The sequence below is a fragment of the Camellia sinensis genome, chromosome 13, assembly GCF_055761805.1.
Source record: "Camellia sinensis isolate YWXY chromosome 13, ASM5576180v1, whole genome shotgun sequence".
Classification (NCBI taxonomy): Eukaryota; Viridiplantae; Streptophyta; class Magnoliopsida; order Ericales; family Theaceae; genus Camellia; species Camellia sinensis.
Genome location: NC_138973.1, coordinates 47,656,906 through 47,676,833, shown reverse-complemented (window position 1 = coordinate 47,676,833; position 19,928 = coordinate 47,656,906). Strand labels below are relative to the sequence as shown.

Below are 19,928 nucleotides of genomic sequence, written 5' to 3'. Positions count from 1 at the left end.
TATCTTATTATAAAGAGGGTTGAGCTTCCTGTTGGGTTTACGTGGATCCATCAGTAATTTATATTGATAATTTGAATAATTTAATTTATAAAATTTATTGAAGTACTTTATACATTTAAAAAAAGATGTTATTCTTAAAATCATAATTATTATTGACATAAATTTAATCTAATTAAATAATTATTAATATTTAATTATTATTATTATTTAAAAAAATAAAATATTCAATAAATTCTAAATATTAAATAATTTAAATTATTTAATATAAATTCTATGATAGACCTTAGTCCGATTTCAAACTAAACGCCAAAAAAATAAATGTGTGCCATAGACTATAGTCTTTCCTAATAAAATACAAAAAACATTTCAATCATGAGGAGAGAGAAAAGAGTTTGCGAACAAGAAAGAAAGCCATCGTCCTCACCTACATCCACCTATATATATATATGTATGTATAAGGAAAGTTATTTGAGCTAAAACGATGGCTGAATCGGTGGAACTCCCGAGTCGACTAGCCATTCTGCCATTCAGGAACAAGGTATTGTTGCCTGGTGCAATTATTCGGATTCGCTGCACCTCACCCAGCAGGTATATTTACTTGCCCTTGCTTAAACCCCCAATTTATTTTCTCTTTGATTTTCCCGGGAAAAAAAATGTATTCTGGATTTCATTCTTCTGGAATTTGCTTGGTTTGGGTAAAATTATTGGAAAAGTAGAAAACTTTAGTTGTATTTTTTCGTTTGTTATTTTATAGGAATTTTCGTTTGTTTTTTTGGGTCTGATTGGTATAGGGAATTAGAAAGCGTAATTTGATTCCCAATTTGTTGGAATTGGAATTGTGATAGTTTTACAAAAAATAATAATTGTGTTTTCTCACTATGATGGAATGAGTAAGAAAGCAAAACATGTGAGTAAGTGAGGGATATGAGTGCAATTTCTTTTCTTTGCTTTGTATTTTAAGTGGAATCTTGGTATTATAAACATTTTAAAACTAATCAACTTGTTTCTCACCAAATCTTATCATTTTTGCACTCCTTTTGGATGGGGTGATTGGTGTGAAATGATAAGAAAGATAACTTTTTTTTCTTCTCATGTTTGGTTTATAAATTGAGTGAGAAATGGTGAGAAAGGATGAGAAATTGCGAGAAAGAGAACTCTCTTATTAAGCCTATTTCATTTCTCACGAAAAGCGGTGAGATTTGGTGAGAAACAAACGTGAGAAACAAGTTGATTGGTTGTAAAATATTTATAATACCAAGATTGTCCCTTAAAATATAAACTAAGAAAAAGAAATCTCAATCATATCCCTCCCTCACATGCTTCGCTTTTGAGAAAACACAACCAATACTTTTATTTTCTCACCTAGATGAGAGACCACAGTCATTTCTATTCTTTTCTTAGCCTATGATCCAATAAGAGAGTTATCTTTCTCACTATTTTTCATCATTTCTCACCACTTATCTCTCAACTTATAAAAAGAAAAGAGTTTTTCTTTATCATCATTTCTCACCAAATCACCCCATCCAAACGGTGTGTTATTGTTATTTAGTTGTTTGGATGCTTGAAGAATTATAGTGGAGCATTGAAATTAGGGATGCTAAATTAAGCTTTATGTTTTGGACATTTGGTACGTAGTTCAAAGAAACTGATGAAAAAGGAATCAATTAAAATATAGCTCAAAGATTTCAAAATTTCAATCGCAAAAAGATGTGCATTTTGAAACCAAACTCAAGTTATATCTAGCAGTGAAAAAAATCCGTACGGAGTGATTCCAGTGACGGGATGAGTAGTGCAAGTTTCCTGTAACTCCTACAAAACAAACACCTGAGTTTCTGGGATTGGCCAACGGTGGTCGGTGGAAGCCACTTTGATGATTAAGTCAGCATGAATTCTCAGGGAACTTTTTGGTTTATCATATTTGGATAGGGTCAAGTATGACTCTGTGCGAGTTGTTGGATAAGATCTCGTCCTTTAGGTTGTTAGATAAGATAATAATACTTAATTAGATATTTTCTTACATATAGTCTACCAAGGAGCTGGGCCCAAGGATTTAAATATGTTCAGTTGGTCACGTTTTGGCCAGTTCGAGCTGAGTTTCTGGCCTTCTGGTTCAGATACACACTGTTTGTTCAGTGGGAATGAAAATCGCATGCGAACCAGCTGGTTCATGATACAAACCGGTTTGAACTGGATGTTAATGGCAATTTTTGGCAAAAGTGGTTTTGTTCGACCAACATATTATGACTTTCAATTCTTATATAATTTATTAACATATTGCCAACAGGTATCATGATGTAGAGTAGTGTTACAAAAGATGATGTGATCAGCTAAGTTTTAAAAGATGTGGGAGACCTCAAAAAAGAAAGAAAGAGAGGAGCTCAAACAAAAGATTGACAAAGGGAGGAGCTCAAGGAAAGGAACTACACACTCTAAAATATTTAACAATGAAATATAGTTGAAGATGCGAAAGATGAAAAGAGAGACTAAGAGGCACAAACACTTCTAAGAAAGTGATGTGTCTGTGTCAAACACATCCAAAATGTGTCATATATATGTATATATATTTTGATTTTGTTAGTGCCATACACTATTTGGACACTTATGCTGTGTTTGGTTGAGAGATTTGAGGAGAGATTTAAAAAGGGAAATGGAAAAGGTAGGTGAAATGTGAATAAAATAAATCTACGTTTCACTTAGTTTCACACACCTTTTCCCTTTCTTTTTCCAAATGCCTTCCCAAATCCTCCAACCAAACACACTAATAGGGAGCACACGAGTGATGTGCCCATAGCTTAGACACATATAAAACATATCACAAGTTTGAAGAAAATAATTTGAGAGCCAATTATTAAAATTAAAACAGTGAATTTATACCTATTAATCCGATAGTCCTTCCTCCTTTAGGCCCTTTTAGGAACTTTGAAGCCTACAACTTTCAATATGTTCATAAATGAGGTTGATGGGAGATTATTATTATGCCATATTCTGAAGATGGAAACATGGAGGGAAGATTAGCATGAGTTCACTATCAGGGTTCCCTGTCTTTTAGAATTCTTGTTACTGGAGTTGCATTAATTCATCCCAAAAGAATTGTTCTAAGCATCCTGCGCACAAATTTGAATTCTACAGAATGGTAAGGCAAATTACAATTTCGTTTTTTGTGACGACAAAGCGTAAGAATTGGGATTAGGATACTCAATTTGAGATCAGTTCCCTAATGTAAAGCCAACTTCATTTGCAAATGATGGTCAGTTTCTTTTTGCAGTCAAATGTGGCATCAACGTTTACAAGTTTTTTGGTTTTGGTGCTACAGGCCCTAGAAATTGAATTTGTTTTATATGCAATTTTTGTTGCTTCAAAACATTTTGGTTTGGGTTTAAGACAATGTGCCATTTGGTTGCGGGGAAATGTTTGTGAATAAAAAAAACAAACAAAAAAAAAAAAACTATGAAGCAATTGGAGCATTTTGTTATGCTTATTCTGTGTAATATATATTACTTTACAATTGTTTCCACAATTTTGAGGAAATTGTTCTTTTTGCCTGCGTGCTTGTTTCAATGAGGAAGAATTGCCAATACATATTTGAGGATGACTGATGTTATGCAATATATTTTTGTCTCTCTTGGATCCATTGTAATTGAATATGGTGTTGATCAGTTTTAGCTGGTTGATCAGTATCCATAGACTATAACTTTATAAGTGAGAAGAAGTTATTCAATAATTTTGATTTCTTGATTCTGCAGTAGTTTGGAATACATGCATAGAAAGATTCATTCATTTATGGTATTTAATTGTTATTTGAATAAAAAAAATCATTGAAAACAACATTCTTTTTGCAGTGTGAAACTGGTGGAACAAGAATTATGGCAGAAGGAAGAGAAGGGGTTAATTGGGATTGTTCCAGTTAGGGATGCCACAGAGACAACATCAGTGGGTCCAATGCTATCTTCAGGTGATCATTATTTAACTGCATGTGTTAGTATTGATTAGTAAGTTTGCATTGCATTACTGATAGAATTTAAATATTCATTGCCATTCTAGGTGTTGGGACTGAATCAGGTGAAGGAAGCTTGAAAATTCAAGTTGGTACATCAGATCCTCACAAGCTTGATGGGAAAAATCAGCAAGAAATCATTCATTGGCATACCAGGTATAAACTGATGGGCATTCTTTTTGGTGTCTGGTTTTGCATTCAGTAAAAGCCAAATTTTATTTTCTGCACCTAGTAAATTTGTTTGCAGCGTAATTTTCAGTTCTATTTGGCCATTCATTCTTTTATAATTAGTTGTGACCTTCAGATATGCTCTTTGATTTCAGTTATCATGGACTCACTCAACTTTCCCTTTTTTTTTTTTGGGTGCCTTTTCCATATGCCGATTAGTTCTATATATATATATGATGGATTATGCTTGATGTGCACTTTCAGGGGTGTCGCAGCTCGAGCTTTACATTTGTCAAGAGGAGTGGAGAAACCAAGTGGAAGGGTCACATACATAGTCGTCCTAGAAGGTTTGTGCAGATTCAGTGTCCAGGAGCTTAGTACAAGAGGAACTTATTATAATGCCCGGATTGCTCCTTTGGATATGACAAAGTCTGGTAAGCGAACTACAATCTTTTATTTAGAAATACTTTGGTTTGGTCCATAGTTATTAACACTTTAAATTGACATGCGTGAATGCTACATTGAATAGTTTCCTTCTTTTTAACTCATTATTTTTGGGGAAAGGGGTTGTATGGCATATGATGCTTTTAAGTCCTGATCTGTTAAAATGCTGAGTTGCTTCCAATTTTTCTAATCTTAATTAGAGATGGAGCAAGTTGAGCAAGATCCAGATTTTGTAGCATTGTCACGCCAGTTTAAAGCTACAGCCACAGATCTTACCTCCCTTCTTGAGCAGGTAAAATGTGGGAGTAGATCTTCTCCAATCACCCACCCTGCACCTATCATTTGTATTCTCACAAGAACTTGCTCTCTCTTAAAGCATGTTTTGTTCTGTCTAATTGTTTTTATTGCTGGTTTCCTTAGGGCTGTTTTGCCAGTTAATTGAAATGGTTTTTTTATGGTTCTAAGTGTTCATTAAGATATTTCTCTTGTTTTTCAATTGAGTACTGCATTTGAATTTTTCTTACCAACCACTGTTTCAGACTCAATGTGGACCTACTAGGCCTTCTGTTTTTTTAAAAATAATTTATTTCTTATATATATAAACATAATTTTAAGTGTTCTTTTATTGAGTTGATAATATATTGTTTAATTTCTGAAACTACTAATAGTGTAGATTATACAGCTTTCTTTCATTGAAATTGCGAATTGAAATATGGAAATAATACTTAAGGCTTCTTTTGTGAAGTAAGGCTCTTTTATCAGTGCTGTGAATTCCCAGTGGATCCAAGCCGGTTCTGTAGTTAGAATTCTTTCTTTTGATACGTCAATCTTGCAGTTGTATGAAACCTTTCTATTTTGTATTATTCCTAAAGATAATGGGCTTGTTTGGTTTGTATTTGAGAAACATGTTTTGAGATAAAAAGTACGAAAATTTGTTTGATTTGGTTTTTTTTCAAAAGATGTTTTGAAAAATTATTTTGAGAGAGAGTTTTGGAAAAAGTGATTGATTTGATGTGTATGAGAGAGAGATTTGTTTGGAAAACTTGTAAACCAAACAAGTTTTGGAAAAAAAATTTGGGAAAATTTGTTTGGTTTGACTACTTTTAAAAACTTATTTGTAGAGAATTTTTCTCAAAATTTTTTGAGAAAACACAAACCAAACAAGGCCAATGTTTTCAAATGGGCATCCAGTGTGTTATTTTTCTGAATTATTCCATGATGGTGAAAAAATTCCCTAAAACTTCCATGCAATTGTCTGTTCTGGAAAATTGTGTGGCTTTCTAGACAAGCAATGGCTTCTGAACCTGGAAGTTTAGAATATTGACTATGGCATTGAGTTTAAAGAATGTTAAAAGTAAACCTCGTCATATTTTATTAATATCTTACTAGAATTACTTTCTTCTGTGGTGTGGGGTTTGTTGTATCATGTGGGATTGATAGGGAACTGGCACGGCTTTCCTTGACTTGGTTGGGGAACATTGTTCCTCAGCAACAACAATGACAATGCCAACAAAGCAGCATGATTATTTTTTTGATCTATGAAATTGTTATGTACTTATTTCTTGTGTGATTTGTTTGGAGTGTCATTATCATCAACATCTCTCCATTTCATTCTTGTTATAGAAACAAAAAACTGGTGGGAAGACAAAAGTTCTTCTGGAGACGGTTCCAGTGCACAAATTGGCAGATATTTTTGTTGCTAGCTTTGAGATGAGCTTCGAGGAGCAGCTCTCTATGTTAGATTCGGTTGATGTTAAAGTTAGGCTTTCAAAAGCAACTGTGTTAGTTGACAGGCATTTGCAGGTTATCTATGAATTTAATCAATGACATATGCATCTATTTTTCTTTTTCTTTCCCGCTTAAGGAGCCATGAGTGGTGCTAATTACTGTATACTTCTAACAGTCAATTCGTGTAGCAGAGAAGATTACACAAAAGGTTGAGGGACAGTTGTCAAAGACACAGAAGGAATTTTTTCTTCGACAGCAGGTTTTCTTTCTAACATCAGCTAGATATCTTTCTTCAGGACTTCAAGTTTTATTAATTACGTATGTGAGTCTTTAGGGCTCTCTGGGGACAAGCTTTACGAGTTGCTCCGTTATCAGCTCATACATCTTGAGGCCCACACCTCCAATTGCAAGATTCACGTGAACTACAATTCTTGCAACAGATTCCTATGTCATCCATTAAGAAAATATTGTGTTCTCATTACACAAATGAAATTTTTTATTCATGAAAATTTCACATCTGGTTAAAGTGATCAAAACAGGGGCCTTCCTTGTCCATGTCTCTACTCGAGAGTTTCACAGTAAGCCGAAGAGATATAGGCTACTGGCTTCTAGTGTAGTTGTACCTACCTACATCTTTGTGGGTGCCTAGAAGTTAAGAATCATATTTATGGAGGTTCTATGTTGGTTTCCAAAACCATGGTTAATCTTGAAGGGGATTTTTGGATGAGTTTGGAATAATTAGCTAGGGCTTTTCTTCTTCTTAAAAAATATTTGGATAGTTTTTCTGGTCGGAGAACGTATCTTTCAACTATTTCATTATAATTTGCATCACCTCATTATAGTGCTATCTTAATTTTTATTCCTTCTTTGTCTACTTCCTTCTGAGCAATTTTTAGATGAGGGCTATTAAAGAGGAGCTTGGGGACAATGATGATGATGAGGATGATGTGTCTTCTCTGGAAAGAAAAATGCAAAATGCAGGGATGCCTCCAGATACTTGGAAGCATGCACAAAGGGAATTAAGGTAAAGGTTATTGTACTTGCAGTAACTAAGTTTGATGATCTTAATAGGATTGGATATGTCCTTTTGTTTGGCAGATAAAGTTATTGATTATTACCATGCTTTGATTTAGTAAGATATAACATTTTGTTCACAATTACTGATGATTTGTTTTTGTGGAGTGGGACATATGTTTTACATTTGGACATGAATACATCGGACAAGGATATGTATACATATTTTGGTTCCTATGTTTTTTTTTGTTTTTGATAAATAAATAAACTTTATTAGAAAGCATCAAGACGATGCAAATATAGAACTAATCACAAAAGGAAAAAACAAAACTATCTAATCAAACCCTCCAGGACAAGGATATGTATACATATTTTGGTTCCTATGTTTTTTTTTTTTTTTGATAAATAAATAAACTTTATTAGAAAGCATCAAGACGATGCAAATATAGAACTAATCACAAAAGGAAAAAACAAAACTATCTAATCAAACCCTCCACAAAATCTATGAATACCAAAACATTGGGATCGATTGAACACGTAACCCGATTATGCAATATCATCAACAACTGACTCTCTAACCAAAAAACGGATCCTGAAACACTCATCCTGTCAGGAGTCTGGTGGAAAAGATGGGGGGAAGTCAGGTGGGAGGTCTATGCGGGATTTTGCTTCCTTCATTGATGAGAGGGAGCTGGTAGATTTACCATTACAGGGGGGAGGTTATACCTGGTCGGGTGGCTACGTCAATTCTCGTCTTGATAGGTTCTTGGTTTCTGGGGATTGGGAGGAGCATTTCTCTCATATGCTACAGTGTTGGTTGCATCGTCCAACTTTTGATCATTGGCCTGTCTTGTTGGACAGTGGGGGTGTCCGGAGCGGCCCCTCGCCATTTCAATTTGAGAACCTGTGGTTACAAGCAGCTGGCTCTTCAGAGCGGGTGGGTAGTTGGTGGGGGAGTTATAATGTGGTGGGTTCACCTAGTTATAGATTAGCTCATAAATTGAAATTTCTGAAGTCTGATTTGAAAAGGTGGAATGTAGAGGTTTTTGGTTGTTTGGAGGTTCAGAAGCAAAACATTTTGTCAGTTTTGCAGGGTTTCGATGAGTGGGAAATTGAGGGGGGGTTTTCTGTGGAGGCTATGGCAGATAGGGATGTGGCTCGGAGAGATTATGCAAGGGTTGCTCGGATGGAAGAAATTAGTTTTCGGCAGAAGTCTCGATGTTTGTGGTTGAAAAATGGGACCGTAATACAAAATTTTTTCGTCGCATACTATCCTGTGTTACATGGACTCGGCACTTTGGGGCGAAGTACCTATGTCGACACGACACGACACGGGTGTGGGTGTGGGATCTGTGTCGGATTCGCCTCTTCTATCTCAGACACGGCTCTTTACAGACAGCAAAAGAAATGAAAGAAAAGAAAGGAAGAGAGAACCTGGTCGTTGTTGGCTTCGATCATCAATCACGATTAGGGCTCTCACTATTGATCACGATCGTCATCGTCTTTGTCTCGGAGGGCTTCGATCATCTTCGTCACTCTCTTCTCTCACTGCCGATCTCGATCTCGATCTTGATCTTAATCGTCTTCGTCTCTCTCTTCGTTTCTGTGCTTCTCTCTCTTCGTCTTTGCTTCCCTCTCTCTTCGTCTTTGTTATTGATCATATATATTGATCATATATAATATAATTTATATAATTTATAAATTATAATTTTTATCATATATAATAAAATATCTAATTATTATTTCTTAAAACATTACCTGAACATCTAATTATTATTTCATAAAATATAGTATAATATCTAATTTTTGTAAATTATTATTCATATTATATTTACATTAACATATAGTATAAGTTGCATTAATATAATAATATATAATATTATTCATCCAAAAAAAATTATATAATATAATATATCATAAATAATATAATTTTTATGTCTAAAATACAAATAACGTATTTTATCATATATAATATAATTTATTTTATATCTACAATTATTTTTATAATTTTTATTTGTTATTTATATAATATAACTTATCTTCATATAATAAATATATATATATTTTAAAAATCTATTTAACGTATCCCCTTACCCGTATATAAATTTGAATAAATATCCACGTATCCTTAATTTTTAATTTTGAAGTGTCCGACTCCTAAATACGCACCCTCATCCAATATCCGTACCCGAATCCGTGTAACTTAGATACTATCTAATAGACTGAAAGTCTCTAATACCCCCCCCCCCCCCCCCTTAGGGATCAAAGCTATGAAAGTGGCATTCAGGCTCTACTCTCAAATTGCCCGGTTTGATGAAACTGCTCGAACACCTCCAACACTTCCCCTTTTACCACCCCCTAACACTACTGGAAAAAAGAAATGGAAAAACCATTCGGACCCGGCGCCTTATCCCCAGGCATACTTCGTAATGTACCATAGACCTCCTCCTCAGTAAAAAGCCTCTCTAACAAGGGCTCATCCTCCTCAGAAATAGAATAAAAAACCACACCATCCAACCCCGGACGCCATATCTGACCCTCATCACGAAAAAGATGCTGATAGAATGCCACTATACCATCCCTAACCTCTACTTCCGTTGAAAGAAGCACCCCATTAGCCCGCATTCTCCCTACCTGGTTCACCCGCCGATGTGCATTCGTCCTTGGTTCCTATGTTTGAACATCACTCTATCTAGTTATTAGCTTTGGTGTATGCATGAAGACGAACCATAAAAAAGAATAATTGATAAAGTAAAGACTTCAACATAAGTTCTGTAACTGAGAGCCATTATGAACTTCTATTGCGCATTACCGTAGTAAGATTCTTCATTGAACAGAACCCAGCATGGGTATGTGTGAAGAAGTCTTTGTTTCTGGAAAATTGTTGACAAGGAGAAGTTTGCTACCTACCACATATAATTGTGTTTTAGCAAATCAAATATGAGAACTTCTAGTTGTATTGTTCTAGTTGTATAGAACTTCTTCAAGTCAAAACTAATTAAATATGTGAACGCTTGTGACGGCAGTCAATTGTATTGACTTCTGACACTGGCGTTGGATCCCAACTGTGCAATATGTGTAAGGTTGCATGTGTTATGCAATATGCATAACTTTGAATGTGTTTCACACAAATGAAAGATGTTATCTTAGGATGTACTTGTAACATGGGCATCTGAAAATAAAGCATTTATAAAATAATCCAATATTTTGCATGGAAAGCGAAGAGGTTACCTTATGGTTTTCTTTTGTTGCAAAACCATCTCAAACTGGAGTTTTTACAAACTAATTCGCAACTTTGCAATAGCTACAACGTCATTTCAGATCCTGTGCATGCATCTTGGGACTTATGATCTTCACCTCTCTAACTGAATTTAATAGTGAGCTCTGTTTACTATTGACAAGTTTTGATGCAATTTTTCGTACTTAATGGTGTGTGTGTTGCTTGACCTGTACATTGGTAACAATGAATATTCTCTTGAATATTTGGGCTTTTAAATTGCTAATATTTAGTTGGTCTGTGAGAACATTGTTCTTCATTGATGGGACCCAGTATCTGTAAGGCAAATTTCCACATTGTGAGAGATTTTGCTGAAGATGTGCTCTTTTACAATCTCTTCCTGACTTACAGTTCTGTGTCTTGGTCAACTGCATGATTCTAAGTAATTAGTTCTGGAATCTTGTGGCTTGCTTTTGATATCAATTGCAAATTCTTTCATCAGGAGACTTAAAAAAATGCAACCTCAGCAACCTGGATACAGTAGCTCTCGTGTTTACCTGGAACTTCTTTCTGATCTACCCTGGCAGAAGGTCAGTGAAGAACATGAATTGGACTTGAGGGCTGCAAGAGAGCGTCTGGACAGTGACCACTATGGTTTAGACAAAGTCAAGCAGCGGATAATTGAATATCTAGCTGTTCAGAAGGTTTACCAATCCTCTATTCTTGTTGATTTAATATGTCATGTTCTGATTTTCGAATTCAACGTGATTTGGTTTGTTTTGGGAATTGCAGCTTAAACCAGAGGCAAGAGGCCCAGTTTTGTGCTTTGTTGGCCCTCCAGGTGTTGGAAAAACGTCTTTGGCATCATCTATTGCTGCTGCTCTGGGCAGAAAGTTTGTACGCATATCCCTTGGTGGTGTCAAGGATGAGGCTGATATTAGAGGGCATAGGAGGACATACATTGGAAGCATGCCAGGGCGTCTTATTGATGGATTGAAGGTAGTGGTTTTGATGATAGTTGTTTTCACCAGAATCCCAGTTAAATCATTCATTATGTGCTTGCAATGTAATTTGAGTTAGGAGTTCATCTATGCCCAATGGTGTTTACATAGACTGATCCTGCATCCTAAAGTCATCAACAATGAAGCATGTTGTTTTTATTTTGAAAAGGCCACTTTGTTTGCATTTATACTGCCACAAGACACATTCAGAAGTGGAGTACCATTTGCATCGGTTGCATCTCCTTTAAGGTGTTCATTGGAGCATCTTTAAAGGAAAATTCTAATCTTACAAAAAAGTAATATAGAAAAACCCAGCATAATTATCTGGTGATGGCATTTTTGTAATAGAGGGCCATCTTGGGATGGATGTTTTGTGAAAGGCTTTAATTCAGTTGTCATGCTCTACAAAAATATGTTAAATTTTCTGTTTGTAAAACATTACACATCTGTGAAACCAACAAAGGGAACTTTATGCATTAAAATAGTAGTCAATTAGAATACCCTTTTCGTGGTCTAATTACAGCATTGCCCCCTTTACGGTTTAGCATGGCTGCAGTGTGGGTTTGCGGGCATGTAAAAATTAATCTGGTTGGATGCTTTCACAGTTTTTGCCATTCATCTGCGTATTATTTTACTTGATATTAGTTACAATATTATGTTAAGGAAATTGAATACATAGGTCCCCCCTTCCCTTTAGGAATGGGGCTTTGCTGGATGGGGAGAGACTAAGGTAGTGTTTGGTTTAGCTTTGGAATTGTGATTCTCTTTTTAGAGTTGTGATTTGAGTGTGGAATTGTGAGTTGAGTTTTGAAAAGAGACAATTTGTATGGTTATGAGTTTTGAAAAGTGTTTTGAAATGAGTTTTGAGAAGAGTTTTTGAATTTTGAAAAGAGTTTTGAGTTGTATTTTGAGTTGAGTTTTTGAATTTTGAGTTGTATTTTGAATTTTTTGGATTTTTTTTAAATATTAGAAATGTTTAAGAAAATTTTATTTTATTTTTATTTTTAATATATAATTTTTATATAAATATATTTTTTTAAATATTTTAATTTATTTTGTAAATATTTTAATTTTTAATTTTAATATTTTAAACTCAAAACATAACTCCACACTCAAATCGTAACCAAACACATAACTCAAAATTCAATTCAAAAATTATTTTTAAAACTCATAACCAAACATATAATTCGAAACTCTACACTACTTTCAAAACTCTATACTCAAATCGTAACCAAACAAATAATAAAAAAATATAAATATTTAAAAATATTTTTATAAAATAAATTAAAATATTTAAAATAAAAAATATAAATATTTAAAATATAAATTATATATTTAAAATAAAAAATAATATGTTTTTTCAATTTTTTAATATTAAAAAAAATACGGCACAAAAATGTATAAAATATAGTGAACATTAAAATAAATAAATAAATATTTATCCTAAAAAAGTGAAAGTAAGAAAATTTTTAAATATTTAAAAAAAATAAATCCAAAAAATTTTAAAAGACAACACTCAAATCATGATTCTAAAAATAATTTAAAAAAAATAAAATAAAAAATAATTTTTTAATTTTTATTTTTTTTAAAATAGAGTTTTGAAAAGATTTTTTGGTGTTGAGTTTTGAAAGTAGTTTTGAATTGTGTGTTTGGTTGAGTTTTGAAATTAATTTTTGAATTGAGTTTTGAGTAATTTTGAGTTGTGTATTTGGTTATGAATTTTGAAAAGTGTTTTAAAAATTTTGATTCCACACTCAAACCAAGCACAGCCTAAAATTTCAATTTTTTTGATGTTGTGAATTTTAGAGAGTATCTGTTTGCAACCCGGTTATGCTGCTGGATGAGATTGACAAGACGGGTTCTGATGTTCGGGGGGATCCAGCTTCTGCTCTACTGGAAGTTCTTGATCCTGAACAGAACAAAACATTCAACGATCAGTATCCTTTTAACTTTCTGGATGTGTTTCAGTTAAACATCTTGTTAGTTTCTCTTTGTAAGCCTACAAAGCTTTGCATTGGATTGATGGCGACTCTTTTAAAAATACATGTTCCTTTGCATGACTTTCAGTTCAAATTATGGGCAGCCTACCATCTTATCTCCAGTTATTTCATTCAAGATTTGTTTTAGAAAAAAAAAAAAACTGGTTTAAGTTTAAATACATTTCCACCTGCCTGCATGTTCACAAGATGGTGTTTTACTATTTACTTTTTTTTTTTTTACTTGGTGAGATTTTGGTTTTTCTCAACCTTCTTTGTGGTCCATGACTTGGGTTTCTGACTTTCTGGGGCTATAAACTTTATATCTGGCTGTTGAATATGCCATTGGATAATCTATATCTAAATCTTAATTTTCTGTCTGTTCCTTTTTTTTTTCCTTCGAAGTATCTATGCTGTCCATTACTCTGTTTTGTTTTGTGGGTAAGATTTCAGAAATGACTTTTTGGGTAGAAATTGTCTCATCGGAGAAGGATTTAAGCATCTAGAATATGCTAAGTTCTTGTTATATCCACATCAACCTCAATATGTTCCAGTATTGCATTTTATACATTATAACAATCTGGCAAATGTGGACATATCCAAAATGATTCCTTAATCGAAGTTTACCAGCTATGTGAATGTTCCATTTGACCTTTCAAAGGTGGTTTTTGTGGCGACTGCAAATAGGTTGCAACCTATTCCTCCACCACTGTTAGACAGGATGGAAGTCATTGAATTGCCTGGATATACACCTGAAGAAAAGCTTAGAATAGCAATGCGACATCTCATTCCACGAGTTCTGGATCAGCATGGCTTGAGTTCTGAGTTCCTGCAAATTCCCGAGGTAATAAATTTGTAATTTTAATGAAGTACATCCAAAATAATCGTACTTAAACCATCCTTCCATCTTGGCTTGATGAGGTCCAGAATATGCCTTTGACATGGTCATGTATGATGGTGCATACTGGTACTGTCTGTGGTATCATTCTCTCTTTGAACTAATGATCATTCATGTGTATGAATCTTTTTGTTACATCAACTGGTTGGTTGTTTTTGATGGCTGTATTTGCATTGTGATGAATAATTGGGTGAGAATATGTAATGCTTGGTCTCATGTTTCGTTGGTTTATATTTCTTTCTATTGTGGTAAGTTATGGTGAAAAAATCATTTGATGATCGTACTCATAGTTGCAATCACCTTACAGAGGATTTTTTATTGATCTATTCATTTCTGTGGTAGGCTATGGTGAACCTTGTCATTCAGAGGTATACCAGAGAAGCTGGTGTTCGGAATCTGGAGAGGAGGCTAGCTGCCTTAGCTCGTGCAGCAGCTGTAAGTGTTGCAGAGCAAGAATATTGTTTACCACTCAGCAAAGATGTGCACCGGCTTGATTCACCGCTACTTGAGAGCAGACTTGCTGATGGAGCTGAGGTTGAAATGGAAGTTATTCCAATGGGTGTTAGCAATCATGAGATTTCAAATGCATTCAGAGTTACCTCACCTTTTGTTGTGGATATCGCAGTTCTGGAAAAAGTATTAGGGGTAAGTATGCTTGTCATATATTTTTAATCAGGATACTTGACTTTGGAAATAATTGTGAGAAGCTAGGGGAACTTCGTTCACACTCAGCTTGATGTTTCTGGAGACGATTCATATATTTGATTAGTTGGAACTATCAGTTTTGATATTCAGTCTTTAAGTGGCACAAAGTTGTCACATGCTTGTTTGTTTGGTTGAGTTCCTTGTAAAATGGCTAACAAATCCGTGGTTTGGAATATTTTAATGGAATTCAGCCTCCAAGGTATGATGACAGAGAAACTGCTGAACGAGTCTCAAGTCCTGGGGTATCTGTTGGGCTGGTTTGGACGGCTTTTGGTGGGAGGTTCAATTTGTCGAGGCTACAGCGACGGTGGGAAAGGGTGATCTTCATCTCACTGGGCAACTGGGTGATGTCATCAAAGAATCGGCTCAGATCGCATTGACCTGGGTAATCTTTTTCTTCAAATGGTTTCCATGTAACATCATTTATTTTCTTGGCTGCAACCCCGCACACCCCCCCCCCCCCCCCCCCCCCCCCCCCCATGGTTAGATCTTAATAAACAATACTAGTCCCTTAAAAGTACTAAAATGGCATAAGCCTTTCAATTTTTGCATTTGTTTCTTAAAATATAAAACAATAAAAGTACTAAAATGGCAGAGATAACTAACCAATGAACTTAATTATTTCACTTTAGCCCTTTTTCTTCACTCTCCTCTATAAAACCACAAAGCCTCACTTCCATCTCCCTTCAATCTTTCCATCTTCCCTTCTTGCCAAACGTAGGATAACTATAAACTTATTTATGCTTTTTTCATTTTTTCTCTATTGCCCTCATATGCTCTCCCTCATTTAATTTCTAGAGATTGTTGGTGATATTAATATTTGAGTCACCCTTTCTAATAACGCAAAGTATTTAGACGAGGTGGTTGTTAAGTGGTACTATGAAGTTCTTGTGTTCAAATCTCATTGCTTGCCTGGTAACTATTTCTGTGTACATGTTGGCCCACTCATGGAGGATAGTTTGGCCATGCTGGAGGGGGCTTGTTAATGCTTTAAATATTTAAGTCGCAACGGCTCTAATAATGTAAGCTTCTAGATGAGTATCAATAGAGCTAACCTATTTCTGTTTTGAAAGGAAAAAAGAAAGAAAAGATGTCATTCTTATCTTTGACCTTATATTTGATTTAGGTTTTTAACATTTTCGTGGCCTCTGCATGAGATAAACATCATGAAACTGTCACTGAAAACCTAACTTCTACAAAATAACGCACAAATGGTCTGCACTTGGAAATTGCATGAAAATATTGGTCTACTGGCGTTTTTAATATTTTATATGCACATTGTTACACGGTCTTGGGTAGAACTCATCCCAAAAGCTAGCTATTAATGTGACGGTGCCCTCATGCTTATATGCTTAATATTACTTTAGTACTCAGGCGATGTGGAACTTCGCTTCACACCCTCCCTCACCCATCCTTGAGTACTCGGGCTTTGATACCATGTTACACAGTCTTGGGTAGAACTCACCTTAAAAGCTAACTATTAAGGTGACAACGCCCTCACGCTTATATGCTTAATATTACTTTAGTTCTTAGGCGATGTGGGACTTTGCTTCACACACATAATATAGACATCAGCAGTTTTTGTTTGCCAGATATTTGCAGTGTTATTGCAAGACATTCCGCAAAACAAAATGCTTGTGGTAAAACAATTTTTGTTTCTTTTGGTAATTTGAGAGTTCATAATTTCTTCTTTTAATTCTATGGACATTTCCTTAACATACAGGTCAGATCAAGGGCAGCAGAACTTAAATTGGTTTCTGCGGAGGGAATTAATCTACTGGAGGGTCGGGATATTCATATACATTTCCCTGCTGGGGCTGTACCTAAGGATGGACCCTCAGCAGGTGTGACTCTTGTAACATCACTGGTTTCACTGTTCAATCAGAGAAGGGTAAGGGCTGATACAGCAATGACTGGAGAGATGACTCTGAGGGGTCTAGTATTACCTGTTGGTGGTATTAAGGATAAGGTATGCTTCTGACACTCTTCCTCTCCAATGCTATTTTTTTATTTTGAGTACATTGCAGCACCATCCAATTTTAATTGTATGTATGCGCAATGCAGCAGATCTTATATGTGAAATTTAATCATGGAGTGCTCAATGCATTCTCTTTGCATTATGGCATAGTGTGAGACATCGTTGATAAATGATGCTCCAAGCATTATTTTTGACTTGCTTGTTCGAATACATGCTATGCAGGTTTTGGCAGCTCATCGATATGGTATCAAGAGAGTCATCATTCCGGAAAGGAATTTGAAGGACTTAGTTGAAGTACCATCAGCTGTGATTGACAGTTTAGAGGCAAGTTTGTTCTATGCATATGGCTAAGATGTTTCAGTAGTGTATAAGTGCATGTGAAAACTAGAAAGTGGTCCTGCTAGTCTGCACTGGTCAAGTCTCTAGCTAGGCTAGTTGTGCAGAGAGGGGGGGGGGGGGGGGGGGGGGAAGTAAAAGAAAGAAAGAAGGTGAAACTTTGGCTCAATAATGTATCGATATAGAGAAATCAAACCATCTAGTAAAATTTAACCTCTCAATTGGATCTCCAATAGCCAATACCTTGGGTAGATTAGGAACCTCACTCAAAAGTTCAATGTTGACAAAGGAAGGAGATCTCTACAAGTAGGGGGTCTCTTAATAAAAATCTTTCCTCCAAATCAAAAAACGCATGAACACGCAAGTATTGGCATGGCTAGTTGATCAAAGATGCTGAATTTTGTTGAGGCATTTGTAAGGAGAGTTAAAGCAACTACATAATGATCCGACTTCATTTTTTATTAATTTGAACTAATTAAGTTGTTTGGATAATAAAGGTATCATGCAGAGGTCATCTTAAAGATTGTAATGTGATATGTAAAGATGAAAAACCAGGATCATAAGAATATGGTTGTAATAATGAGATAATCTAGTTGGTGAACACAACAAACATTTATGGCCCTGTTTGGATTTTTCACCCCTCATGTACATGTGGTTGGGGCTACTCATATTTAGGTGTTCTTGTTCTGCATTTTCTGTGTATGCATGGTTCCATTCTTCACAATAGTTCTCTGCAACAGATACTACTAGCTAAGCGGATGGAAGATGTGCTGGATCATGCTTTTGAAGGAGGTTGCCCTTGGAGACAGTACGCAAAGTTATGAGACCCACAAACAAACTGTTGTTTACCTAACAAACCTTCTGGTGATCAATCGTTCAACTTGCCACCATGTGTTTTAGGTATACAGATTCTCAACTCGGCAACTAAAGGTGGCAATCGGAGATGAATATGAAATTGTTAACAAGGTCAATGGCCATGCAGGGACCGACCCCCTTCCATTAACATCACTTCTCGTGGGATTTTGTTGGGAAATTCTTGACATGTATTATCATTCTTTATTCTCATCAATATGTATCTCTAAGAGGGGCAAGCAATAGCTTCCTTTTCTCATTATCACAAATGATAAACTGTTGTATATAATCCATTTTTAGTTGAGCAAAGGAATGCATTCTGGTTGGTTGGTGCATAAGATTTCAAGATAGTTAATTATTCTTTTAACTTAGTACTTGAGGTTTCTCTCCTTACTTCCAAATTTATAGTTTGGAATAATCATGTTTTCGGTACAATGGAGGCCATAGCTTGAGAAAGGGGAAAAGATTTGCATGCAGTAAGACTCGAACCAGTGGCCTTATAGTGAGGTTAAGGGTTCTGGCCAAGGGGCTTTTCCCATATTAAGCCTATTTTGTATCTTAATTTCTAAATTAGGCCTAGTTTGGACGGAATTTTCAAACTAGGCTAAAGCGCTATTACAAATCGCGCTTTCACTGTTTGGAGTCCAAAATGTGATGAATAGTGAAAGCGCTATTGCAAATCGCGCTTTTAATTAAGAAGGCGTGGTTACAAATCACGCTTTTAACATTAAATTTTTTTCTGAAGAAAGCGTGGTTCCAAAACCACGCTTTCACTGTGCATATAATTTTATTTTATTTTTTTGAAGAAAACGTGATTGTGAATCACGCTTTCACTGTTCAGCTAAAGAAGCGTGGATTGTAACCACGCTTTCACTGTTCACTACAGTAAGCGTGGATTGAAGCCACGCTTTTACTGTTCATTTATTTTTTTATTTTTTATTTTTTTAATATTTTGTTTTTTTTCTTGTTTTCATTGTTTTGGTGATAATGTAATTCATAAAAAAAATTTGGCTTTACTAAAGCCGTTCTCATTTAAAATTTTTTTTTTCTTTTGTCTTTGTTTTGGTTTAGAAGGTGTAACTCAGAAATTTTACATAATATGAAAAAAACTTCTTTTTATATATTAATTTGTGTTACATAATATGAGAAAAGCCTCTTCTTTATATATTAATTTTACATAATATTTTTAACTAATTACCAAGCATTTGGAAATTAAGCCAATTTATATATCATTTAAATTTTTATGGAAAAGTCTCTTTTCATATATTAATTTTACATAATATTTTTCATATTTATAATTTTAAAATCATGTTCATTTAGATATTATTAAGCCAATCATGTTTATTTACAAAATTCATGCTTTCACTGTTCACTACAGTAAGCATGGATTGAAATTACGCTTTCACTGTTCATTTAAATTTTATTTTATTTTATTTTTTGTTGTCATTGTTTTGGTGATAATGTAATTCATAAATTTTTTTTGGCTTTACTAAAGCCGTTCTCATGTTAAATTGTTTATTTATTTTTTTTTATTTTGTCTTTGTTTTGGTTTAGAATGTGTAATTTAGAAATTTTTTTTGTCTTTACTAAAGTCGTTTTCATGTAAATTTTTTTTAT

General features: G+C 34.7%; 1 protein-coding gene across 1 annotated transcript; it reads left to right on the top strand.

The window, feature by feature from the left end:
• Positions 1-296: 296 nt before the first annotated feature.
• LOC114281137 (lon protease homolog 2, peroxisomal) lies at positions 297-18,649 on the top strand. The gene is given in 18 exon segments (XM_028223589.2): positions 297-588; positions 3,840-3,952; positions 4,042-4,150; positions 4,427-4,596; positions 4,807-4,898; positions 6,230-6,409; positions 6,510-6,593; positions 7,231-7,358; positions 11,068-11,269; positions 11,358-11,564; positions 13,373-13,503; positions 14,173-14,386; positions 14,783-15,085; positions 15,337-15,421; positions 15,424-15,530; positions 16,869-17,114; positions 17,346-17,447; positions 18,200-18,649. Coding segments are annotated over 18 exon segments (2,664 nt in total). The 5' UTR covers positions 297-481; the 3' UTR covers positions 18,284-18,649.
• The last annotated feature ends 1,279 nt before the right edge of the window (positions 18,650-19,928 follow it).